General features: G+C 43.1%; 1 protein-coding gene across 6 annotated transcripts; it reads left to right on the plus strand.

Annotated features, from left to right (window-relative positions):
• Positions 1-266: 266 nt before the first annotated feature.
• LOC137432860 (caspase-3) lies at positions 267-27,887 on the plus strand. Of its 6 annotated transcripts, none has more exons than XM_068125120.2 (7): positions 267-376; positions 4,790-4,920; positions 5,123-5,242; positions 17,264-17,439; positions 24,633-24,756; positions 24,890-25,141; positions 27,242-27,887. In XM_068125120.2, exons 2-6 carry the CDS (start codon positions 4,791-4,793, stop codon positions 25,129-25,131), a joined length of 792 nt encoding a protein of 263 aa, XP_067981221.2. In that variant the 5' UTR covers positions 267-376; position 4,790; the 3' UTR covers positions 25,132-25,141; positions 27,242-27,887. The 6 variants fall into 6 exon arrangements, with proteins under 6 accessions (XP_067981221.2, XP_067981223.2, XP_067981219.2 ...); XM_068125122.2 differs by having other exon boundaries at positions 24,890-25,011; XM_078783685.1 differs by having other exon boundaries at positions 335-516; positions 24,890-25,011.
• The last annotated feature ends 64 nt before the right edge of the window (positions 27,888-27,951 follow it).

The raw sequence follows: 27,951 nt of genomic DNA on the forward strand, positions 1-27,951 counted from the left end.
CACGAACTGCACCATTTGGTGAAGTTTCGTGAAGATCGGTTTAAAATTGTGACCTGTAGGCAAGTATAAGTGAGCGGACAAACACACAAACCGGAGTGATAAAAATACTTGCAAATGTTTTTTTTTTGCGAAGTAATAAAACAGCCAGAAGGACGAACGGGATGAAAACTTAACCTCTTCGACCTTCGGTGCCGGAGGGAACAAACGACGTGATTGCTCTCGACGAATGACACGAGTACCGAGTTTTAAAAAGAAATATCGCCCTCAGGGCAATGTGAGAAACGGTGGGATAAAGAGCGCGGTTTTAAAGTGCGCTGTGGGCGTGTGAGGAAGTGAAAACGTGAAGAAGAAGAGTTGCCCGCGGCTGTAACGGCAGGTATATGGCGGGATTGGTTCGAGGGACAAACGGACTTGTTTTGAAGAACTCGCTCTTTTAATCTCAGTTATCAAGCTCTAGTACAGATATTACTAATTACTTACAAATCATGCACTTTCATTCTTCGTTCAGCTTCCAAGGTACGTCGAGCTCCGACGTCTGACGTGTTTAAGTTTATTTTATAATTATAGCCAGGACTTTACTCACAGATTCGAGATTCCGAGTCAATCTTAATCTCAATAACTTCTTCAGTAAGACTAAGAGGAATTGGTCAGGGTAAGGGCACAGTCACAACGGCCTCGTCTTTTTGAGAACTTTTCTCCACAATCCTTGCGCTTCGCATCCCAAGATGGAAGACGGTGTGCTCCGTGATGCAGCACTACCGGTCAGCACAGCAGAAAACGACAGTTTCTTTGATTTTGATCCCGTCTGGATCCTGAAACCGGCCGAGACATTTCACTGGCGACGTCACTTCAGTAGATCTGGTTCGGGCCTAATCGGGTCTTGGCAACATTGTGCAAATGCAAGAAAACGGATTTGCATATTTTAGTGACGTGTGCGATAAAATAAAGAGTTTGATTCATTGTGACACCAGAAAGAAGGAACTTCGAATAAGGAACCTAAAGACTCAACATCTAACCGTCCAAAGACACCTAAAGGAACCCAAATATTTGGTGCCTAACCACCCATATGAGGCTCCAAAATGTGTCTGACCACTTGTAGTCACCAAAGGCTGATTGTCTAACCACCTGTAGTCACCAAAGGCTGATTGTCTAACCACCTGTAGTCACCAAAGGCTGATTGTCTAACCACCTGTAGTCACCAAAGGCTCATTGTCTAACCACTTGTAGTCACCAAACGCTTATTGTCTAACCACCTGTAGTCACCAAAGGCTCATTGTCTAACCACCTGTAGTCACCAAAGTCTCATTGTCTAACCTATAGGTTCTCAAAGTGGTCCCTACCGCCCCCAGTGGGCGCTGGGAACTTTCAGGGGGGCGCTCGAGAGTCCACGGGCGGTAGGAGGGTGCTGGCAATGATTTGGGGGGCACTGGCGATTTAGAGGAGCAGCGGCGATTTGGAGCGCTCTTTGGGATTCCTGCAGTCTGAACAGGTTACCCGTCGCCATTCGGCAAATTGGCCATCCAATCAACGACCACATTCTTTCCCCCTTCGCATGGTTTTTCTGATCACATATTCGCTGATGTCGTGTAGGTATTTTCTTGTCCATACATGCTCACGCAACAAACATGATAGTGTATGACACCAGCGAAATACTATTGGCCGCCAGTGCGGCCAATAGTACAACACTAATTGTTGTCACGTGGCGCCATTTCAACCAATCGGCTTGCAAGAATCTTTTTATGCAGGATATAATACACTCTATTCGTGCTGGACTATTCAACGTGCCTGTTCAACTTTACAGCCTGGCCTTGCCAGCACAGACATTGGGCAAGGTATGAACAGTCAGTGTTAGCGCTGGTGTTAGTATTTCGACATTTTGGCGTGTTGATTTCGTTATTCAAAAAAGCTTCACGTCCGGTCGGCTTCAAGATGTCGGCCTCAAAGAAAAAGTGTCGTCAGTATTCCGTTGAATACATCAAGTATGGATTCATTCCATCTCCGATGAACAAACAGTTACCGATGTGTTTGTTGTGTGGTATCACGCTGTTCAATGAAGCAATGAAACCATCTCGACTGAGCGAGCACCTGAGTAAAAAGCACAGTGATAAGGCTCGCGCAGAGGTCAGCTATTTCCAATCGCTGAAAGAGAAATTTGAGAAGCGATCCACGGTAACGACGATGTTCAAAGCCAGCCAAAAGCTCGTGGATAAAGGACTGGAAGCGTCGTATAAGCTGTCATTGCTCATCACCAGATCTGGAAAACCGTATTCAATCGGCGAACAGTTCATCAAACCAGCTGTTGGGGAAGTGATAAAAACCGTTATGGGCCAGTATCCGAATCCAGTTCTCTCGTCGATTGCGCTCAGCAATGATTCCATGGCCAGGTGGATTGATGAAATGTCATCAGATGTAGAAGATAAGCTGTGTAGTGAGCTGAGAAGCACACATTTCGCCATCCAGCTGGATGAGTCCACTTTGCGTGACAGTGAAGCTCTGTTACTCTGCTACGTTCGCTTCATCCGTGATCAGGAAATGGTGGAAGAAATGTTTGCCCGCTCTCTCCAGACCGATACGAAGGGTTCTTCCATCTTCCAAACGTTGGAGAAGTACTTTACTGATAAGAACATACCGATGGAGAACATTCTCGCTTGCGCGACGGATGGGGCACCAGCGATGGTTGGCCGCCAGCGTGGTTTTATTGCGCTTCTGAAGAACCAGGCACCGTCCGTGTTCGCCATTCACTGTGTCGTGTACCGCCAGCATCTTGTAGCAAAATCTCTCAGCACCAGACTTCATACATCACTCCAAACAGTAATCAAAGCAGTGAATAAAATCAAGGTGTCATCTCTGCATGATCGGCTGTTTCGTCAGCTTTGCCAGGAGAATGATGAGGCATTCGAGCGGCTCCTGTTGCATACCGAAGTTCGATGGTTGTCCAAAGGCGCTTGTTTGACCCGTTTCCATGCCCTCTTCTCAACAGTGGTCGAGTTTCTGTCGGAAATTGATACGGAGCATGATGTGGTTGAGCATGATGTGGCTTACCTCACGGACATATTCAGCATACTGAATGATGTCAACAAACAATTCCAGGGTGACCATATGACGCTGATTAAAGCAAATAAAGTGATCGGCGCGTTCCTTACCAAGGCGACTCTGCACAGGGAAACCCTCGGCCGCAGAGATATGTACCACTTTCCGCGGTTGGCAAAGGAAACTGCTGTTTCTGATGAAGAGCTGCTCGTTTATTGCAATCACCTTGAGAAGATTCGTGGAGATATGGAGCAGCGTTCAGAATTTCAGAATCATTGGAATCTCCCGCGATGACGCTATCTCCGAGGGCCTTTCACTTACTCACCGCAGGCAGGTTGGTGGTCTTTCCGTCTTCTACCGACTCCTCTCCTGCCTTGCTCCCCCAGCTCTCTCTGGGCTCTGTCCCCCAAATATTCCTACAGGTCGCACAAGATCTGCCTGCAACCCTCTTATGGTTAAACTGCCAAAATCAAGACTCTCTGCTCACCTTCACTCCTTCATTCCTCTTTTCTCCCACCTCTGGAACAAACTCCCTCACTCTCTTCAATCCCACTCCTCCCTCCAGGTCTTTAAAACGGCTGTTCACCACCATCTCTTATCTTCCCCCATCCAAAACCTTGATCTTTTCTACCCCCGCTAATTTCACCCCAAAGCCACTTTTTTGAGGTGACTTTTGACTTCTTTCCTGAAAGTCCTTGGTGTCCTTACGTTTTATACCTATCCTGCCTCTCCCCATACCAGGCCCTCTCCCTCCCACACATCTCCCGATGTCCCTGCTCTCAAATGTTGTGTTTGTGGGCTCCCTCCCCTTCTCTCCCCATCTTGTCGACCGCTCCCCTTTTTATATAGTTTGTTTGCTTGTTTGTTTGATAACGATTTGTTTGTTTGATAAATGTTAGAGCTCTTTCACGAAAAAAAAGAAAAAAAAGAAGCGTTTCAGAGACATGCTAGACTGTCGGTGCCAGCATGGGTGATCAACCCATTCAAATGTGACATTCAAGATGTGAAGTGCGAATTACAGGACGAAATTATCAACCTCCACAATGATGATGAGGCGAAGGCAAGATTCTCGCAGCATGAATACGGCATATTCTGGATTCTGGAGCGGGGTGAATACCCCGCAATGTGGACAGAGGCAGAACTGCTGCCGATGGCGTTCCCCACATCATACCTCGTTGAAAGAGGGTTCAGCGCCGTGATGGTGCTGCTGACTAAGTATCGAAACCGCCTTGACATTACCAAGAGGGGCGATCTGCGTCTCTACCTCACTGAGATGGAGCCAGACGTTCGTAATCTCGCAGCGAGTCAACAGGCCTACCCTTCACACTCACGGTATTTGGGCCTGTGATAACAGATTCCCAGTTTGCCTCACCTGGACCTGTTCTGCTGAAACATTGAAGGTCGTGAAAAATAAAATAAAAAGGAAAGTAAAATAAAGTAAAATATTATTCAGAAAATATTTGGCTTCTGTTATTTTTGCTTCCTATCTACATAAATTCTGGGTGTCCGACCACGAACGATAGGACAAGGGGGGCATTGGGCCGATCCAAGAGGGCAGAAGGGGGCGGTAGTCCAAAAAAGTTTGAGAACCACTGGTCTAACCTATAGGAAATCACAGCATTTTTGTGCCATCAAAGATAAAGATGGAATCAAAACCACACAAAAGAATAAACTCTCGTTATTCACACCAAATAGTGAGGACGGGCACCTTTACCTGAGATTGATGATGTTTTGATCTTATCTTTGTAACTTTTCACAGAATGGACATTTACGATGATGAGCACATGCAAGTCGATATGAGCAGCTCTGCCTACAATCTGGATAAAGAACACTTCCCTGAGCCTTCGCTCTGCGTGATCATCAACAACAAGAACTTTGTCTATCACAATGGTAATTATTTTTCATTAATATTTGCATTTGATGTTCTCTGGATGAAATTTATGTTTTTGCCCCCCACCCCCACCCCCCTTACCCCCACTTCCCACCTGCACTCTCTCAAACCTTTCAATACCGTGCTGGAGGTTCTCGAGTGATGCTCATCTCATTTTCTGACTCTGTCGGCTCTTGTTTACTGTTTGGATCCTCCGCTCAGAAAGGAGAGGTACAGACGTCGATGCCGACACGCTGTGCAGGTGCTTCACGGTGCTGGGATTTCAAGTGGAAGTGAAATGTGATCAGACCCACAAGCAAATGATTGACCTTTTGCGTGATGGTGAGTCAATGAGGCTTTTTTGTTTATCCCTGGTTTACCTGGGAGAGTCTATACGTCTCAGTGTTGCGTCTCCTTGGTTTGATCCGCAGCACATTGCGTCGCAGTGAAACAAGTTCTTGTTATTGTGGTTTTGGGTGCTAGCCTTTGGGTGCTAGCCCTGGGCATTGTGCTGGTTCAAGCATGTCTGGGTTTATCGGGACATCTCATCTGCACTACCTTGTGCCAAGTTTTTTTTTTTTGTTATATCCAGTACTTTACTCACATGCCATTGTTTTCCATTTTTAAAACAGCCATTGTTTGCCGCTGTCATCGGTAGTACATTAGTTTCGATTACGTTTATAAAGGGATATGTATACAGTGTCTTCAGAAAGTATTCACACCCCTTGATCTTTTTGACATTTTTTGGTTTTCCAGTCTGAATTTATAATGGATTAAATTGAGATTTGTCACTGATCCACACATAATAAATACCCCATAATGTCAAAGTGGAATTTTTTATTTCGACATTTTTACAAAGTAATTCAAAAGGAAATACAGAAATATCTAATTTACATGAGTATTCAACCCCCCTGAGTCAATACTTAGTAGACTTTCGCATTCCTGTTCTGAAGCCATTCCAGTGTTACTTTGGCTTGATGCTTGGGGTCATTGTCCTGTTAGAACATAAATCTCCACCGTAGTGTCAGGTCTTTTGCACTCTGAAGCAGGTTCTCTTTAATGATTTGCCTGTATTTGGCTCCATTCATTGTTCCCTCTATCCTTACAAGTCTCCCAGTCCCTGCCGCTGAAAAGCATCCCCATAGCATGATGCTGATGCGACCATGCTTCACAATAGGGATGGTGCTACATGAGTGATGAGCTGTGCTCGGTTTCTGGCACGCGCAGCTCTTTGAATTCAGGCCAAAGAGTCCAATTTTCATCTCATCAGACCACATAATCTTTGTCTCATCCTCTCAGTCTTTCACGTGCCTTTTTACAAACTCCAGGTGTGCTGTCGTGTGCCTTTTTCTCAGGAGTGGCTTCCATCATGGCCACTCTACAATAAAGCCTTGATTTGTGAAGTGCTGCAGAGACTGTTGACCTTCTGGCAGGTTCTGCCATCTCAGCCAAGGTACTCTGTAGTTTGGTCAGAGTGGTCATTGGGTTCTTGGTCACCTCTCTGCCGAATGGTCTTCTTGCCCAGTTTCTCAGTTTGGTCAATCAGCCAGCTGGAGGAAGACTGGGTAGTTCCATATTCTTTCTATTTCCTAATAATGGAGCTCACTTTGCTATTGGGAACTTTCAACACCCTAAATTGTTTCTACCCTTCCCCAAATCTATGCTTCCTCACAATTCTATCTCGTAGTTCTGCAGAAAGTTCCTTGGACTTCATGGTCGAGTTTCTGCTCTGACCTGCACTGTCAACTGCGGGACCTCGATCTAGAAAGGTGTGTTTCTTTCTCAATCATGTACAATCAATTTAATTAACCACAGGTGGACTCCAATCAAGTTATAGAGACATCTCAAGGATGATCAAAGGAAATTGGATGCACCCGAGCTCAATTTGGAGTGTAATCGCAAATGGGTTGAATACTTATTGACTCAAGACATTTCTGTATTTCATTTTTAATTACTTTGTAAAAATTTCTAAAAAATATTAATAAAACTGCACTTTGAGATTATGGGGTATTATGTGTAGATCAGTGACAAAATATCTGACTTTAATCCATTTTAAATTCAGGCTGTAACTGAATGAAATGTGAAAAAAGTCAAGGGGTGTGAATACTTTCTGAAGCACTCTGTATTGATGTATGCCTGATGGTGGTGAGGTGGGCTGCAAAATTGAAGACAAATTTAAATAAGAGGATGAAGGATGACAGAGAAAACAAGTTACGAGATTTTGGGAAGAGAAGGAAAAGGGTGATTGGGATAAGAAGAGAAAGAGGAGGATTGTGAAGGGCATGTCGGGAGTGGTGGAGGATAAATATTAAATAGTCAACCATTTTGTTACTTAATAAATATATGGTGCAATAAATGGATCGTGGGTTAACTTGATTTAAGGGTTCTCACCTAAAGATTTCATCGAGGGAATCTTCCCAATCCCATCCGTCACATCTGAACTTTCTTTGATCGGTTAAATACTTGATGTCTCTCTGAAAGGTGTGTGTGTGTGTGTGTGTGTGTGTGTGTGTGTGTGTGTGTGTGTGTGTGTGTGTGTGTGTGTGTCTATGTTTATGTGTGTGTGTGTGTGTCTGTTTATGTGTGTGTTGGTGTATGTGTGTGTTTTTATTTTTGTGTGTGTAGGTGTGTCTGTGTCTGTGTGTCGGTGTTTGTGTGTGTGTGTGATTTAGTTATAGTTCAGGCTGAGGTTGGTATGTAATATGTGTACAAGTGTTACATGACTCCATGATAGGGAAAGCCAGAGGCTCTCTCTTAGGTCAATCTTCGTCTCTCCCCAACCCAATCCTCCCTCTCTATACTTTCACCTTTGTATGTACTATCGGCAATCGGGTTGCATTCCTGGGTCTACAGGGCCTGCTAGAGAGTGCTGTTTGAGCCGGTGTTCCCACTGACTTTCTGCCAGAAAGCTAGAGGCCCGAGTATAGTTTTGTCCAAACTGTGAAAAGTTACAAAGATAAAATCAAAACATCATAAGTCCCAGGGCAGGGCGCGGGCGCACTCATTCTTTGGTGTGAATAATGAGAGTTTATTAGGCCCTCCCCTAAAAGATAGGAGAAGGCTTATTGCTGCTGCATTGTTTTTCTACACTTGACACTCGCAATGTTTAATTGAACCGCAGAGTTTCTTCGACCCTTAGGAGTAATAAACCACCTCTGAGAAAACTATTTCTAATTAATGTATACAGTCATACTTTTACGCCATTTCGACCTACGTCAAATCCGACTTTACGCCACTCTTCAAGAGTAAATTTCAGTTCAGCGAACGTCATTATGTGCGACTTTACGTCACTCCTACGGACGTCAAAAAAATTATACAATTTAAACAATTGGATGTTTTAACGTTTTAACGATCGTTGATCGTTGTTTTGACGTTGATGTTTTAAGGATCGAAACAATTAAAAATACAATAAAAAGCACATAAAAAAAAAAATGTACGTAAAGTATACGTACGCGGAGGTGCTGGTTCTCATTCAAAACAAAGGCAACGCCATATGCATTTTGTCCTGTGCTGCGGTCGCGTGCTTGCTTTGCCTTTCGCTGGTATTTTTGTGATTATTCCTTTACTGTGTAAAACAACGTGGCAACGGCGAAACATGACGACGATCCCGGCTCGGACGACCGTCCGTGGCAGACGTCACGTCACGTCACCGTGCAGAGTGTGCAATGTCCGCGACGAGGTCAGGCCCCATGGCCCATGTGAAACGAACGACCGTGTCATGCCTCGGGCCGGGGTGCCTCGTCGGGCACCTCGCCGGCATCCGGCGTCGACGAACTGATCGACGTGTGCATGTGCACATGTGCATGGATTTGCAAATTTGCAATTTGCTGCAAAGCCGCAGCCTCCTCCAGTTATTGTACACCGCTCCTTTCCTATGCCATCTCCAGGCATTGCAAATCGTCATTGCCGGGCACCAAAGGGGGCTCGGCAGTGACGCACGCTGAAAGAGAGTACTCAGTTTTCACTCTGGTTTCTTGTTTGTTTGTTTTCTTGCTTTCTTGTTTGTTGTACACCGCTCCTTTCCTATGCCACCTCCAGGCATTGCAAATCGTCATTGCCGGGCACCGAAGGGGGCTCGGCAGTGACGCACGCTGAAAGAGAGTACTCAGTTTTCACTCTGGTTTCTTGTTTGTTGTACACCGCTCCTTTCCTATGCCATCTCCAGGCATTGCAAATCGTCATTGCCGGGCACCGAAGGGGGCTCGGCAGTGACGCACGCTGAAAGAGAGTACTCAGTTTTCACTCTGGTTTCTTGTTTGTTTTCTTGTTTGTTTGTTTTCTTGGTTGTCCGGACGATATCTCAGCCATCCTTTGAGCTAGGAAGCTGAAATTTCGGCACAGTAGTGAGCAAGTCCTTTGTCAAATACGGTATTTTTTGTTTTTTGAATAATCAATTAATTGAGGAGTTATTTAATTATTAGCGTTTAATTAAGTACTTATTTAATTAATTAAATTTCATTTCTCTTCTGACCATTATTAACTCAGGCACCTTTTGAGTTAGGAAGCTGATATTTGGACATGCCAATGACCAGGTGATTTGGCTGCAAAGGATATTTTTGATTTATTAATTAATCAATTAATCGATTAATTATTTAATTATTCGATTAATGACAAAAAAAATTTTTTTTTTAAAGTTACAGATTCTGATGAAATAGTGGTAGTTTATGTGTTCTCTGACCAAATTGATTAATAATTTAATTTTTTTATGATTATTATTTATTTATTTTCATTATTAATCATTTATTTATTTTCTTTCTCATTTGGCCAATATCTCAGGCACCTTTTGAGCTGGGAAGCTAATATTTGGACATGAGTGACCAAGTGATGTGGCTATCAAGGATATTTTTGATTTATTGATTAATCATTTCATCTATTAATTATTTATTGATTAATCGATTAATTATTTATTGAGTAATCAATTAATTATTTAATTTTTTATAAATGACTTATTTAATTAAATTTCTAAAAGATACATCTTCGGATGAAGCACTAGTGGTTTAGTTATGCGATTAGCCAATTGATTATGAAAATATTTTGTGATAATCTTTTATTGATTTTAATTATACAATTAATCAATCAATTAGTGTACACGTCTCCCTCCCAATGCAGCCTCAATGAGCTGCACTGCGGTATTGCCGGGCGCCTGAGGCGCCCCGGCAATGCCGCGCTGCAGCATATTTAATTATTTGGCATGGGGCGGTGTACTTTGAATGTATTTGTACTTGTTTTCTTGTTTTCTTGGTTGTCCGGACGATATCTCAGCCATCCTTTGAGCTAGGAAGCTGAAATTTCGGCACAGTAGTGAGCAAGTCCTTTGTCAAATACGGTATTTTTTGTTTTTTGAATAATCAATTAATTGAGGAGTTATTTAATTATTAGCGTTTAATTAAGTACTTATTTAATTAATTAAATTTCATTTATCTTCTGACCATTATTAACTCAGGCACCTTTTGAGTTAGGAAGCTGATATTTGGACATGCCAATGACCAGGTGATTTGGCTGCAAAGGATATTTTTGATTTATTAATTAATCAATTAATCGATTAATTATTTAATTATTCGATTAATGACAAAAAAATTTTTTTTTTTTAAGTTACAGATTCTGATGAAATAGTGGTAGTTTATGTGTTCTCTGACCAAATTGATTAATAATTTAATTTTTTTATGATTATTATTTATTTATTTTCATTATTAATCATTTATTTATTTTCTTTCTCATTTGGCCAATATCTCAGGCACCTTTTGAGCTGGGAAGCTAATATTTGGACATGAGTGACCAAGTGATGTGGCTATCAAGGATATTTTTGATTTATTGATTAATCATTTCATCTATTAAGTATTTATTGATTAATCGATTAATTATTTATTGAGTAATCAATTAATTATTTAATTTTTTATAAATGACTTATTTAATTAAATTTCTAAAAGATACATCTTCGGATGAAGCACTACTGGTTTAGTTATGCGATTAGCCAATTGATTATGAAAATATTTTGTGATAATCTTTTATTGATTTTAATTATACAATTAATCAATCAATTAGTGTACACCTCTCCCTCCCAATGCAGCCTCAATGAGCTGCACTGCGGTATTGCCGGGCGCCGGAGGCGCCCCGGCAATGCCGCGCTGCAGCATATTTAATTATTTGGCATGGGGCGGTGTACTTTGAATGTATGTGTACTTGTTTGTTTGTTTGTTTTCTTTCTTGGTTGTCCGGACGATATCTCAGCCATCCTTTGAGCTAGGAAGCTGAAATTTCGGCACAGTAGTGAGCAAGTCCTTTGTCAAATACGGTATTTTTTGTTTTTTGAATAATCAATTAATTGAGGAGTTATTTAATTATTAGCGTTTAATTAAGTACTTATTTAATTAATTAAATTTCATTTATCTTCTGACCATTATTAACTCAGGCACCTTTTGAGTTAGGAAGCTGATATTTGGACATGCCAATGACCAGGTGATTTGGCTGCAAAGGATATTTTTGATTTATTAATTAATCAATTAATCGATTAATTATTTAATTATTCGATTAATGACAAAAAAATTTTTTTTTTTTAAGTTACAGATTCTGATGAAATAGTGGTAGTTTATGTGTTCTCTGACCAAATTGATTAATAATTTAATTTTTTTATGATTATTATTTATTTATTTTCATTATTAATCATTTATTTATTTTCTTTCTCATTTGGCCAATATCTCAGGCACCTTTTGAGCTGGGAAGCTAATATTTGGACATGAGTGACCAAGTGATGTGGCTATCAAGGACATTTTTGATTTATTGATTAATCATTTCATCTATTAATTATTTATTGATTAATCGATTAATTATTTATTGAGTTATCAATTAATTATTTAATTTTTTATAAATGACTTATTTAATTAAATTTCTAAAAGATACATCTTCGGATGAAGCACTAGTGGTTTAGTTATGTGATTAGCCAATTGATTATGAAAATATTTTGTGATAATCTTTTATTGATTTTAATTATACAATTAATCAATCAATTAGTGTACACCTCTCCCTCCCAATGCAGCCTCAATGAGCTGCACTGCGGTATTGCCGGGCGCCAGAGGCGCCCCGGCAATGCCGCGCTGCAGCATATTTAATTATTTGGCATGGGGCGGTGTACTTTGAATGTATTTGTACTTGTTTGCTCTAGTTTTACGGTGTTTGTCTTCATTTTAAGGCATTTTTAAGACATTACGCCCGGTTTACGTCAAAAACCGAGTTACGTCACGGCTTATGGAACCAATTAATGACGTAGGCCGGGGTATTGCTGTATTGTTATGGTTTTTGTCCATCCGGGTCGCATGGGAGCTTCCTGGACCGGCTTCCCGACCTATGACCCTGAACCAACGAGCCACAGATAACTCCTCGGCAAAACGGTTTGCTAAGCAACCGCAGACGCTGTCTGAGACGATTCACTTAGGTAAGGTCCTCACGTCCAATTCCCACATTACCTTCCCGGAAAATCAATGCACCCAGATAGGGAACCATGCCCAAAACACCGCACTACTGTCAATCAAGAACAACCGAGTGATATCGTTAGAGAGATGTTTGCTCATGATTAACCATAGCGAAACAGCGGGGCAGAACTCCCATCCACTATTTACATACTCTGTCTAACCAATGACGAAACAGATGACTGGGCAGATTGGAAACAGTTTATCAAAGATTTGGGAAAGGCACACATGTGCAAGGCAAAAGCAGGTGTTTACAAAAGAAAACTGTCACAAAGAAAGATCTTACCCTTAACACATAAGCCACACAAGCCCCAAGTCAGTCATGTTATCATGAATGAACACAAACGGGTGCCTCAATCATTCCGAGAGGAGAGAAGAAAGGTTGATAGAAAGATAAGCAAAGTAGGTGGGGTATGGTGTCGACCCCGGCCTCACCCGTATGTGAGCCAAATGGTAATTAACAGAGTTTGTTGTGCGGGTGAGTGAGAAGTGCAGGTGAGAGGTGCGATGTATTTGGGTGCATAGAATGCGAGCAACCGTTGACTACCTGATGGTGCGTAGGCGAGATAGGGGGCACCTCCGGTACACAAAGGTGATCCCGGGGGAGGAGGCTGTTTCACAGCACCACTTGGTTGTCTGCGACATAAGGGTAAAAGGTGCGAGGAGAGCTCGGCGGGTGAAGTACCAACCGAGAATGAAGGTGTGGAGGTTGAAAGAGGTGACAGTAAGGGAGGCATTAAAAGAGAGGCTGAGTAGGGTAGAGGATGATGTGGTTGAGCTTGAAAGTGGTTGGATGTAAATGAAAGCTAGTCTGTTGGGAGCCGTTGGTGAGGTATGTGGATGGACAAAAGGACCACCGAGGCACTCGGAAACATGGTGGTGGGATGTTGAAGTTGGAAAGAGGATTGACGAGAAGAGGAAGAAGTTCAAGGAGTGGCAGAAGGCGAAGGGTACGGGAGCAGAAACAGCAGAGCATGAAAGTTATAAGGCAGCCAGGAAGGCTGCAAAGAAAGAGGTAGCAAAGGCGCAGGAGGCATGTAGGAAAATGTTCGGAGAACGCTTGGATTCGGAAGAGGGTAAGAAAGCAGTATTCAGGATTGCAAAGCAGATAGCGAAAGAGAGGTGTGATGTGATGGGGGTGAGTTGCTTGAAGGATGAAGTGGGACAAATCGTTGTCGACCCAGATGGAATTAAAGGAAGATGGAAAAGATATATGGAAATGCTGTTGAATACAGAGAATGAATGGGATGGCAACATAGAGAGTAACCCAGTTTTAGGACCGGCAGAGAAGATAACTGAGAAGGAAGTTGAGGAAGCGATAAAAGCAATGAAGAGTGGAAAAGCGGGAGGGCCGACGGGAGTTGTGGGAGATATGTTGAAGGCAGCAGGAAGTTGGGGTGTGAAGAGAATGACAGAGATCTGTAATCTGGTGGTGAAAGAAGGCCGCATTCCAGTGGATTGGGAACTGAGTACCCTCGTCCCTCTATACAAGGGGAAAGGTGACCCTCTGGAGTGTGGCTCGTACCGAGCGATAAAGTTATTGGAGCATGGAATGAAGGTATTGGAAAGGGTGTTGGAGAGGAGGATAAGGAAGAAAGTGAAGATTGACGAAATGCAGTTTGGATTTATGCCAGGAAGAGGAACGACAGATGCGCTTTTCATTGTGAGGCAGTTGCAGGAGAAGTACATGGATAAGAGGAAGAAGTTTTTTGGGTTTGTTGATCTGGAGAAAGCATTCGATAGGGTTCCACGCAAAGTATTGACATGGGCATTGAGGAAGTTAGGAGTGGAGGAATGGTTGATCAGAGTCGTGATGGCAATGTACAAAAGAGCGCGCACAGCTGTAAGGACGAAGGACGGGAACAGTGGTGAGTTTGAGGTGAAGGTGGGAGTGCATCAGGGGTCGGTACTAAGTCCACTACTATTTGTAGCTGTGATGGAGGTGCTGGCTCAGAACGTAAAGGAGGGTTTACCATGGGAGTTGTTGTATGCAGATGATCTGGTGTTGATTGCGGAAAGTATGGATGGACTGAAGGAAAAGATGAACAAGTGGAAGGAATGTATGGAGACAAAAGGTCTGAAGGTGAATATCGGAAAGACGAAGGTGATGGCAAGTGGTAAAGCATGTGGTGAGGTGGAAAGAACTGGGAAGTGGCCGTGTGCTGTGTGCAGGAAGGGTGTCGGAGTGAACTCCATTCAATGTACAATGTGCGCTGAGTGGGTTCATCAAAAATGTAGTGGTCTGAGAGGGTCATTTACCAGTGTGGCAGCTACATTCAAATGTAAGGTGTGCACAGAGGGAGCTGCAGATGGAGGAAATGTTGAGTTGGATCTTGGAGACGGCGTGAAGCTGGAAGGTGTGAAAACATTTTGCTACCCCGGAGACATGCTGAATGGAGAAGGTGGATCAGACTCGGCAACGGTTGCTCGAGTGAGATGTGCATGGAAGAAGTTTCGGGAACTGAGTGGCGTGCTGATGAGGAGGAGAGTGTCGCTGAAGCTGAAGGGAAAGGTGTATGCTGCATGTGTGAGAAGTGTTATGATTTATGGGAGCGAGACATGGGTAATGAACGTAGAGCAGCAACGAAGGCTGGAAAGGGTGGAAATGCGAATGGTTCGATGGATGTGCGGAGTATCGTTGAGAGAGAGGAAGACAAATGATGAATTGCGAAAGATGATGGGAATATTGCCTGTGATTGATGCTGTGAAGACTAACAGGTTGAGATGGTTTGGTCATGTGTTGAGGAAGGATGAAAGTGACTGGTTGAGAAGAGTGATGGAAGTTAATGTAGAAGGAAGTAGAGGACGGGGAAGACTGAGAAAGACTTGGCTAAAGATGGTGGAAGAAGAAATGCGGGCAAGGGGTTTAACAAGGAGAGATGCAGAAAATAGGGCAAAATGGAGAAGATTGTCGTGGGGACCGCAAGGCTAACCCCCGCTCTAGCAGGGAAAATGGCCTTAGAATGCATGTTGTTGTTGTTGTTGTTGTTGTTGTTGTTGTTGTTGTTGTATAGGAGGTACTGTCTGTGGGGAGGTGGCAACTATGCCTGGCAGCTTGCGTCTCCACACCTGTTCTGCTCACCTGGCCTTCCAAGATGTTTTTGCATCATAATAGTGTACCTGCAATGAAGTTGTGCACTTGATATTCGTTTCATGTCCTTGGCCTACTTTTTTCGCATTGTGACCTAATTTTAAAAAAATACCTTTTTTATCTTAACTTGAAGAATTTTCCTCTGATATTCATGATTTTGAGTTTCATGGATAGTTTGTTAATGGTGACACATTTTCTTAATTGACATTCTATCCCTAAATGTTGAAGTTTGAGGTGATATGGTGATCTGAAAAAATATGACCATCATTGGATCAAGGGCCAAGGTGGTTTTAAAGGTGGTTATTTTTATTGGATCAAGGGCCAAGGGTAAGTGACCTCTCAGTGGGGGGAGGCTTACCTTTGGCAATCGCTTTGTGATTGCAGATATCTTGTGCTTTTGTGTGGTTTTGATGCCATCTTGATCTTTGACTAGGAAGAGTACCATCCTAAGTGATGGGAAAAGCTAGCAAAATTAAACCTTGACCTCTTTTTCCCTCTGCTTTTCCTCCTCCACTCTCTCTCACATCCCACCCACCCCCCCCAACCCCTTTGCCCCTACTTCCCTGTCCTTCCCCCACTCCGCTCCCTCCTCGACTCTGGGGGAGGTGAGCTCTCCACTGTCTCTCCGCCACTCCCCTCTCCCTCCTCCACCCCTCCACCTCCCCACCCTCCTCCACGTCCGCCACTCCCTTGCTCTTCCATTCCCTTGTCTGTCCCACTCCCTCTCTCCCCACTCCATCTCTTCCCACTCCATCTCTTCCCACTCCATCTCTTCCCACTCCATCTCTTCCCACTCCATCTCTTCCCACTCCCCGGTTTCCCTCACTCCTTGTCTCTCCTCCACTATGCTCTCTACTATTCTGGGGGAGGTGAGTTCTCCTCCACTGTCTCTCCACCACTCCCCCCTCCATCCTCCACCCCTCCACCTACCCAACCTCCTCCACGTCCGCCACTCCATTGTCTCTTCCATTCCCTTGTCTCTCCCACTCCCTCTCTCCCCACTCCATCTCTTCCCACTCCCCTGTTTCCCTCACTCCTTGTCTCTCCTCCACTACGCTCTCCACTACCGACTCCTATCTGGCCTAGCTCCCCCAGCTCTATCTGTGCTGTCCCCCAAATATTTCTGCAGGTCGTATAAGATCTGCCAGCAACCCTCTTCTGGTGAAATTGCCAAAATCAAGACTCTCTGCTCACCTTCACTCCTTTATTCCGCTTTTCTCCCACCTCTGGAACAAACTCTGACTCTCTTCAATCCCACTCCTCCCTCCAGGTCTTTAAAACAGCTGTTCACCACCATCTCTTGTCTTCCCCCATCCAAAACCTTGATCTCTTCTACCCCCGTTAATTCACCCCAGATCCACTTTTTTTTGAAATCCCGACTTCTTTCTTTCCTGGAAGTTCTAGCAGTGTCCGTGTTTTATACCTCCCCCCCCCCCCCCCCTTGGGGCCCCCGCACACACACACACACAAACACACACACACACACACACACACACACACACACACACACACACATAAACACACACACACACACACACACACAAAAACACACACACACAAAAACACACACACACACACACACACACACACAAACACACACATAAACACACACACACATAAACACACACATAAACACACGTAAACACACATAAACACACACACACACACACATTTATGATGGCACACATGCGCACCCAGCCACCCACATTCACAAACAGATGCACACACACCTTGTTTCTACCTAAGCATTTACATTTAAATCTCAAGCCTGATAATCACATAAGCTTTTCATTTTGTTTTCCTCTGTAGTATCCAAGCAAGACCACAGCAAGAGGGCCTGCTTTGTGTGCATTTTGCTGAGCCATGGAGATAATGGCAAGATTAATGGCACCGACGGGGAAATTGAGATCCAGTATCTAAGTGGAATGTTCTGTGGAATGCAGTGCCCTTCCCTTTCTGGGAAACCAAAGCTGTTCTTTATCCAGGTAGGTTTGGTTGGGTTACCTTGTGGCTTCCGTGTATATGGTAAAGGACAGTGCATTCAGAAAGTATTCAGACCCCTTCACTTTTTTCACATGTTGTTATGTTGCAGCCTTATGCTGAAATCGTTTATATTCATTTTTTCCCTCATCAATCTACACTCAATACCCCATAATGACAAAGAGAAAACACGATTTTAGAAAGTTTTGCAAATTTATTAAAAAGAAAAAACTGAAATATCACATTTACATAAGTATTCATACCCTTTGCTATGACACTTGAAATTTAGCTCAGGTGCCTCCCATTTGTCTTGATCACCTTTGAGATGTTTCTACACCTTGATTGGAGTCCACCTATGGTAAATTCAATTGATTGGACACGATTTGGAAAGGCACACACCTGTCTATATAAGGTCTCACAGCTGACAATGCATATCAGAGCAACAACCAAGCCATGAGGTCGAAGGAACTGCCTGCAGAGCTCAGAGACAGGATTGTGTCGAGGCACAGATCTGGGGAAGCCTACAAAAACATTTCTGCTGCATTGAAGGTTCCCAAGAGCACAATGGCCTCCATGATTCTTAAATGGAAGAAGTTTGGAACAACCATGACTCTTCCTAGAGTTGGCCGCCCGGCCAAACTGAGCAATCGGGGGAGAAGGGCCTTGGTAAGAGAGGTGACCAAGACCCCGATGGTCACTGGCTGAGCTCCAGAGATCCTGTGTGGAGATGGGAGAAACTTCCAGAAGGACAACAATCATTGCAACACTCCACCGATCTGGGCTTTGTGGCAGAGTGGCCAGACGGAAGCCTCTCCTCAGTGAAAGACACATGAAAGCCCGCTTGGAGTTTGCAAAAAAGCACCTAAAGGACTCTCAGACTATGAGAAACAAGATTATGTGGTCTGATGAAACCAAGATTGAACTGTTTGGCCTCAATTCTAAGCGTCATGTCTGGAGGAAACCAGGCACCGCTCATCACCTGCCCAATACCATCCCAACGGTGAAGCATGGTGGTGGCAGCATCATGCTGTGGGGGTGTTTTTCAGCAGCAGGGACTGTGGTCTGGTCAGGGTTGAGGGAACAATGAACGGAGCAAAGTACAGAAATATCATTAATGAAAACCTGAAACAGAGCGCTCAGGACCTCAGACTGGGCCGAAGGTTCACCTTCCAATAGGACAATGACGCTAAGCACACAGCCAAGACAATGCAGGAGTGGCTTAGGGACAACTCTGTGAAGGTCCTTGAGTGGCCCAGCCAGAGCCCTGACTTGAACCCAATCGAACATCTCTGGAGAGACCCTGAAAATGGCTGTCCACCGATGGTCCCCATCCAACCTGACAGAGCTTGAGAGGATCTGCAGAGAAGAATGGCAGAAAATCCCCAAATCCAGGTGTGCAAAGCTTGTCACATCATACCCAAGAAGACTCGAGGCTGTAATCGTTGCCGAAGGTGCTTCAACTAAGTACTGAGTTAAGGGTCTGAATACTTATGTCAATGTGATATTTCAGTTTTTTCTTTTTCATAAATTTGCAAAACTTTCTAAAATCCTGTTTTCTCTTTGTCATTATGGGGTATTGAGTGTAGATTCATGAGGGAGAAAATGAATTTAAACGATTTCAGCATATAAGGCTGCAACATAACAAAATGTGAAAAAAGTGAAGGGGTCTGAATACTTTCTGAATGCACTGTATATCAGATTCATATGATTTATATCAATTATACAGCTGGCCTCCAAAGCCAGTCGGTTGTCCGGGATTAAATTCCCTGGTCCGGGTCTTGAGTGCTATCACATATCAATTGCGTTTCATATTACCATGATGAACAGTACATGTTCTGCCATATTTGCAAATTTTTTTGCTCCTTATTGTTGATACAAACAAAATTGGCCCAATCCTTGCAAATGAGGCCTTCATTGTGCAAGTCAGGTGCCATCAAATGGATGCATCTCTGCATGTTTAATTAGGATTATCACAATGATGTTTCATTTGTATTTATTTTTTTTCGTATACAAGATCGAGGCTCGTGTAAGAGCTAACTAATATATATTAATGACAAAAAAAAAACCGTCACGTGAAAACCGTATATTAAAGGGAGCAGGAGACAAGATGGGGAGAGAGAGGGAAGCACGCAAGTACAACAGTAGAGAACAGAGATATCGGCAGATATGTGGGAGGGAGAGGGCTTGGGGGGCGGAGGCATGGGAAGGGGGGAGGGGGGGTGGGAGAGGTATAAAACACATGGACAATGCTCAGACTTCAAGGAAAAAAATCGGTATTGCAAAAACGTGGATCTGGGGTGAAATTTACGCGGGTAGAAAATATCAAGGTTTTGGATGGGGGAAGATAAGAGATGGTGGTGAACAGCTGTTTTTAAAGACCTGGAGGGAGGAGTGGGATTGTAGAGAGTGAGAGAGTTTGTTCCAGAGGCGGGAGAAAAGAGGAATGATAGAGTGAAGGTGAGCAGTGAGTCTTGATTTTGGCAGTTTCACCAGAAGAGGGTTTCTGGCAGATCTTGTGCGACCTGTAGGAAAATTTGGGGGACAGAGCACAGACAGAGCTGGGGGAGCTAGGCGAGCTAGGCCAGAGAGGAATCTGTAGAAGACAGAAAATCCACCAACCTGTCTGCGGTGAGTAAGTGAAAGGCCCTCAGAGTTAGCTTCATCGCGGGAGATTCCAATGATTCTGAACGCTTTGGTTTCAACAGCGTGAAGCCGAGCTAGGTGAGAGGCAGGAGCCCAGAGGGGAGAACAGTATTCCATTGAACTGTGGATGAAAGCCTTGTATGTGGTGAGGAGCTCAGGTGTGCTAAGGAAGGACTTTGCACGACGGAGGATGCCCAGTCGGCGACTTGCTTTGGAGGCCAGCTTTGAAATGTGGTTTATTTATTTTTATTTTTTTATTTTTTTTGTATACAAGATCGAGGCTCGTGAAAGAGCTAACTTTAATCACACAAAAAGTCAAACCGACACATAAAACACAAAATAAGGGTGGCAGTAGACAAGTTGGGGAGAGAGGGGGAAGGACACAAACACAACATTTGAGAGCAGGGACATCGAAATATCATGGAAAATTTCCCAGGAATATTTCCCAGGAAATATCATGGCAGATATTGAGACCCAAAAGCTTTAGTGACAGAACTTCTTGGTGACGAGAACAATTTCTCAGGTATCTTGAAAAAATTTGACCTTGAAATTTGAACTTTAAAGTGACAATTTCTCAGGTACCTTGAAACGTACTTCTGCAGAACTGCTGATACAAGGTTAGAAAGTGGAAATTTCGTGAACCTCCTCTTTCATCTTTTCTTTTGAATATCATCACTCTATTTCCCACCACTTGATCCTCACATATATCGTATACAATGGAGAAAATGGATGATGTCATAAGGGCTTCATCGACTAATCCATGGGGTGTTTGTGTTTTATAGGAGGGATAAAACATTTGGACTAATTGTACAGGCTCACACTTATAGATAAATATTCTCCCTTTTCTCTGTTGTGCATAATGAAAATAAATATATCCCCACTAGAGCCCGCCATGTTGTTAAGCAGTGTTGAGCACTCTGTTTGCAGTGCTAGCTTGAGCACTTTGAATCAAGTGACTTTCTTGGCGAGTAGTAAGGGAGCTGCTTGCTGACAGAATACGCCCCAGATATTTATCATCTACTGGGTATCACGATGTACATTGCTGAGTGGCAGGAGAGAGAAGGTACAATAAAGGTCATGCAAACACTTCACGGTACGTGACACAATGAAAATCCCAAACTGAAGTCAAGTAGGTTAATGATAATGAAAATGAACATATTATTTTATAATAAACATAGAAATAATGAACCTGATTATATAATTTTATAAATAAGACAGGGAAATAAAAATAAATTTATTACTTTCTTTATTTGGTGAAAATAGTCAACTTAACTTCACTAGAATAGAGCTGGTCATGAACAAAATTCAGGAAAGGAATTGTCAATGTTATTCGTGTGGAAATAACTCCAAGTGGTTAACATTACTTAGTTTCATTGCATTGCATTGTTTCAATGCATTGCATTGCATTTCATTTCATTGCATTGTTTAGTTTCATTGCTTAGTTTGGTTATCTCCTTCGTAAATGTTTTTTAGGAAGCGTAAAGTAATTAATTGTGACATTAGATATGTGTAGTTATATGTAATAGATAGACTACGTCGACCCCTCCTAATGTATGTCTAAAAATCACCATTCCTGCGAGCCTTCATTTTCTGTTCTGCCCTTTGTAAACCTGCCTTTATGTTCCTTAAAGTATTTCCACCAGTAATCGTGGTGTCCCTGAGACCTCGTCTTTTGGCCTCCTTAGTTCAGTCCACTTTAAACCTCAGGTGTTGAAACCAAGTTTAATCGTTGTTGTAATTGATCGAAAAATGTTCGCTAAATGGCCTTGTCTTGGACGCTTTCAAGGAAACAAACACTCTCCCTCAGTTTGCCCGACACCATGGCTGCCAAATGCTGTCGCGCACACACAAAAAATGTGGTCTCGCACAGCAACGACATGCCAATCCCAATTAAGCAGCTCCACACAATGTTAAGCGTCCAATTGGCAAGCCTGTAGCACCAGATTACTGAAAAACGATTTTCAGTTTCAGTGATCGTCGGAAAACGACGCCAACAACAAATGACGACTGAGCACAGATCTAAAATCTGTCCCAAATTCTGCATACAGTCGGACCCCACTGTTCGCGGGGGATACGTTCCTGGAAAATCCACGAATAGTGAAACCCACGAATAGCAGGGCATTTTTCAATGGAAAAAGTGGGGATAGGTTCCCGAGTCGTGAAAATCCGCGAATAGAGAGGACCAAACCACGAACGGCGAGGCAAAATCCTCGAATGGTGACGCACCCTTCGAGAATGTCGACGATAATCCGCAAAGGTCGATGAACGTCCCTGAAATGGCGAGATAAAACCTGTGAATGTCGGCAATAATCCATTAATGTCGATGAAAATCTGCGAATGAATGCCGTGCCATTGTTTCAATGGGGGGAAAAGGGAGACAGCTAATTGCACTAATAGATACTGTGGAGTGTTTTCATTCTGTACAGTAACTCGCAGGGATGACTTGTTATCCAGCTGGTGGAATATCCCACGAAACATTGTGGTCCTGTGAACGGTGGAATATCACGTGAAGCTATTCACAGTGTGAATGACGGGATATCCTGCGAAACATTGTTTACCTGTGAACGGTGGAATATCACATGAAGCTATTCACAGTGTGAACTAGAACGGCACTCAGTAGAGAGCATACCTCCGCCTGGTTGGCCATATCACTCAATGGTGAAGAATGAATGAATGAATGATCACTCTAAGGCCATTTTCCCCGCTAGAGTGGGGGTTAGCCTTGCGGGCCCCATGACAATCATGGTTCCCTGTTTGAGGCAATGTTTTTATGGCCGGATGCCCTTCCTGACACCAACCCTTGGTCGCCTCTTACGATGCGCAGGGACACGGTGTACCTATTCTAAACCGGGATACACACCGTGATCATTCATCCCAGCAAGCTGGTACTCAAATTTGCCGACCTCAGAAGGATCACAGGCTGAGTCAACCCCCCTGGCGTTAATTCAGCGATCGACCGTGATTCGAACCCAGGATCCTAGGATCCCAAGCCGGCACCCTAACCGCTAAGCCAACACCAGGCTCTCAATGGTGAAGAATCACTTAAAAATTATACCAGCTGGATCCGGATCCAAATCTTCACCAAAATTGAATCGATTCTTCCTTGTCACACACACAACCTGTCCAACAAGTTTTGTCCAAATCGGTCCACAACATTTTGAGATATGCTGCTATGTATCGTTTTTGGCCCTATCTCCCAATGTGAAGAATCACTTCAAAATTAAATAACTCTCATATCCGAATCCATATTCAGATCTTCACCAAAATCGAATCGATTAGTCCTTGACACACACCCAACCGGTTCACAAAGCTTCATCCAAATCCGTCCGCAACGTTTTGAGATATCCTGCTATGTATCGTTTTTGGCCCAATCTTATATTTTTGGTTTTTGGCCGTTTTTGGCCCTTATTTTGGCCCCAAGAGGGGTGGGAGAGAGTGATGAAAACATAACCTCATCCACCTTCGGTGGCGGAGGTAATGACTGGATATCCCGCACAAGCCGAGAAAACGCAAAACACACGGCAACAAACGCAGGAGCAGGTCATGCTCGTGGCTCGTAGATGTTATTTTTTGCATATGTCCAGCTACTTTCTGCATGGCTGGTGAAAGAGGAGGTTTATAAATTACGTATCTCAAGCTAAAGGTTCGTGAAAAAAAAAATTTCCGCCCCTGAAAAACCGCAAATTCGCAGAATACAGCCGCGAATAGGAAAGAAAAACCCCGCGATTTCGCGGACCATGGCCGCGAATAGAAAAAGAAACCACGATTTCATGGAATACAGCCACGAATAGCAAAGATAAACTCGCGATTTCACGGAACACGGCCGCGAATAGAAAAAGAAACCGCGAATTCGCGGAATACAGCCGCGAATAGGAAAGAAAAACCCCGCGATTTCGCGGAACACGGCCGCGAATAGAAAAAGAAACCGCAAATTTGCGGGCTACTTTTCTGCGAATAGAGAAACGGGTCGCATTTTATCACTTCCGAATAACGGAACCGTGAATAGCGGGGTCTGACTACTTTAAAATTGTATCACCATCAACTTCTTATAAACATGAAAACCCAATATTAGATATATTCCTTCTTTATCTTTTTTTTTCATCTCATCACCGAAGCCTGATTGATATTTGTTTTTTAACACTTTTTATTTGCAAGCACAAATGGGTTTAGCAGCACGTTGACTACGTGTATCTCCACAGGTGTGTGGGTTTCAGGAGATGGAACGGAGACCTACCGGGTCTCAAAGTGTGTGTGTGTGTGTGTGTGTGTGTGTGTGTGTGTGTGTGTGTGTGTGTGTGTGTGTGTGTGTGTGTGTGTGTGTGTGTGTGTGTGTGTGTGTGTGTGTACGTACGTACGTACGTACACACACAGCTCTTTTGCAAGGATTTCACCATTTAAAACAACCGAGCAAAAATTACAATTTTACTGACCTGAATGCTACTTAATGTAAGTGAGAGCGAATGCTTGGAGATGCCACTATAGACATGTTCAAAGATCCATGGAGCTTTTGGGAATGTTTTGCAAAACTCAACTTTGTGAAACATTTCTTTCCCAGGCTTGTCAAGGAACGATGTTTGATGATGGTGTGGAGGTGGATTCGATCTTGGAGACCGATTCGCTCACCCAGTGTGTCATCCCTGTAGAAGCAGATTTCCTCTACTGCCATTCCACAGTGCCAGGTGAGAGTGGAGGAAGTTTCTACTCGCGCAAATTCGTAAGGAGGCAATAGGTAATTGAAGTACTGTACTTCTTGTTTCACGGCATCCATTGGACACAAACTTGACGTGTGACGAACATCTCTCCACTTCACAGGGTATTATTCTTGGAGGAACATGGAGTGTGGCTCTTGGTTTGTTCAATCGCTGACTCAAGTGCTGTCATCCTCAGCCATCAATATGGAACTAATAAAGCTACTTACTCGGGTCAACTTCAAGGTAGCGAACTTCGAATCTGCAACTCGCTCCGAAGGAACTAACAAGAAGAAGCAGGTTTCCTGCATCATGTCCAAGCTTACCAAGCAGTTCTTCTTCAAGCATTTGAAGGAACTGGAATGATGTTCTTTTGGTAATCGGCACTCCCATTACAGTCGATTTGTTGTTGAATAATTGGCTATTTGTGGGAATTATGGGCTTCCCTGGAGTCTCAAACCAAATAATTTTTTTTGTACTTCTTTGTTATGTTTACATCATTATTACTTTGAACTGTTTGAAAGATGTTGAAGGTACTTCATTTGACATATTTATTGGTTTACACAATTTCAGCTCGAATCCTTTTAATTTAACATGACTGGCAACATGTGCTTGAGATTGTAATTTACCCCCAATGTTTTTTTATTTTTTTACATTGATGAGTGAAGGACAGAGTTCATCCTTCCCTCACTCCTGTCTTATTCTCTGTATTCCTTTGTGCTCAAATCTATATTACCTCATCTCTAATTAATTTCCACATGTGACTATTGTGGCTGATTCTTCCAAATGCCCACAAACTCTTGAACTTGTCAGTCGCCCTCTTTGACACTGATCTCCATTTTCAATCTCTCTTGCTTTTTAGCAAACTCTCAGAAAGAAGTGATCTGAGTTCCTCTGCACCCTGTTCTTTTCTCCATAATTCATTCATCCTAATTAAAATGTCATATCATAGAAAAGCCACATTTAGCAATGAACATGGATGGTTAGGCACTGAAGTGTACGTACGCATGCATGTTTCACTGAAAGCATTCTTCACCAACAACACAAAGAAATGAATTGTACCAATTTCAGAAATGTCTGTGTGAATGTTTTTCTGATGTAAGAATATAATAAGAATATTTTAAGGTACAGCTCGCTCGTGTCATGTTTGACATTATAACAACAACAACAGGCATTTTAAGGCCATTTTCCCTGCTAGAGCGGGGGTTAGCCTTGCGGTCCCCATGACAATCTTCTCCATTTTGCCCTATTTTCTGCATCTCTCCTTGTTAAACCCCTTGCCCGCATTTCTTCTTCCACCATCTATAGCCAAGTCTTTCTCGGTCTTCCCCGTCCTCTACTTCCTTCTACATTAACTTCCATCACTCTTCTCATCCAGTCACTTTCATCCTTCCTCAACACATGACCAAACCATCTCAACCTGTTCCTCTTCACAGCATCAATCACAGGCTCTATTCCCATCATCTTTCGCAATTCATCATTTGTCTTCCTCTCTCTCTCAACGATACTCCACACATCCACCGAACCATTTACATTTACACCCTTTCCAGCCTTCGTTGCTGATCTACGTTCATTACCCATGTCTGGCTCCCATAAATCATAACACTTCTCACACATGCAGCATACACCTTTCCCTTCAGCTTCAATGACACTCCCTCCTTGTCAGCACGCCACTCAGTTCCCGAAAATCCTTCCATGCACATCTCACTCCAGCAACCGTTGCCGAGTCTGATCCACATTCTCCATTCAGCACGTCTCCGAGGTAGCAAAATGTTTTCACACCTTCCAGGTTCATGCCGTCTCCAAGATCCAACTCGACATTTCCTCCATCTGCAGCTCCCTCTGTGCACACCTTACACTTGAATGTAGCTGCCACACACCTTACACTTGAATGTAGCTGCCACACTGGTCAATGACCCTCTCAGACCACTACATTTTTGATGAACCCACTCAGCACACATTGTACATTGAATGGAGTTCACTCCGACACCCTTCTTGCATTTCCGCAATCAACACCAGATCATCTGCATTATGTAGCAACATATTGTGTTGTCCTGTCAACTTCAGGTATTTTGAAGAATTAACATATCAGAAACCTCTGATATTCATAGGGGTAGAGAAGCCTTTTAATTAAAGCTTTTTATGTATGTAATGTATAAGTAGTATTAAGTAGTATAAGTAGTAATCTTCAACTTACTAGTAGTTTGCATTTTTACATTACAGTGATTTTCTTTTATTAGCATGGTTATTCATTTTAAATGTGCGTGCTTTTTTTTACTGCATGTAAAAAATGATGTGTCGTGTGTGTTTTAGGCTTAAAGTATAAACTACTAGTTGTCGGTGCCCACAACCATCCTTGACCATGTTGTGGAACATCGACTGTGGCCCTCACTTTTTTCCGTCCTCACTTTTTTATTAGATTTTATTTTACCAAATTAGAGCTTTTTGGTAAAGCACATCATCTCTGTGTTTACAGAAAATAAAATGAAGCCTTCAAAGAAAAGAACACCTTCCATACAGTCAAACATGGAGGAGGTTTAGTGATGTTTTGGGGTTGCTGTGCTGCCTCTGGCACTGGGTGCCTTGAATGTGTGCATGGTATCATGAAATCAGAAGATTACCAAGGCATTTTGGAGCACAATGTTCAACCCAGTGTCAGAAAGCTGGGTCTCCGTCAAAGGTCATCGGTCTTGCAGCAGGACAATGACCCAAAATACACTTCAAAAAGCACCCAGGGATGGTTCAAGACAAAACACTGGACTGTTCTGAAGTGGCCAGCAATGAGTCCAGATCGAAATCCCATTGAACACCTGTGGGCGATCTGAAAACAGCAGTGGGAGAAGGCACCCTTCAAATCTGGGAGAACTGGAGCAGTTTGCACAAGAAGAGTGGGCCAATCTGCTAGTAGAGAGGTGTAGAAAGCTCTTTCATGGCTACAGGAAGCACTTGACTGCAGTTATTTTCTCCAAAGGCTGTGCTACCAAATATTAAGTCGAGGGTGTCAATAATTTTGTCAATGCCATTTCTTTTTATTTTCTTTGTCAAAAGGATATATTAAGTTCTGAATCAAAGACAAAGGTTCTGTAATAGTAATAGTGAAATAAAGAATTGTGAAGACCAAATACTTTTGTCAATTTCAACTTATTTTTAGAGAAAATTGTGAGTTATTTTTAAAAAGTGCAAGGG

This window comes from Myxine glutinosa, chromosome 8, assembly GCF_964187855.1.
Source record: "Myxine glutinosa chromosome 8, kmMyxGlut1.1, whole genome shotgun sequence".
Lineage (NCBI taxonomy): Eukaryota > Metazoa > Chordata > Myxini > Myxiniformes > Myxinidae > Myxine > Myxine glutinosa.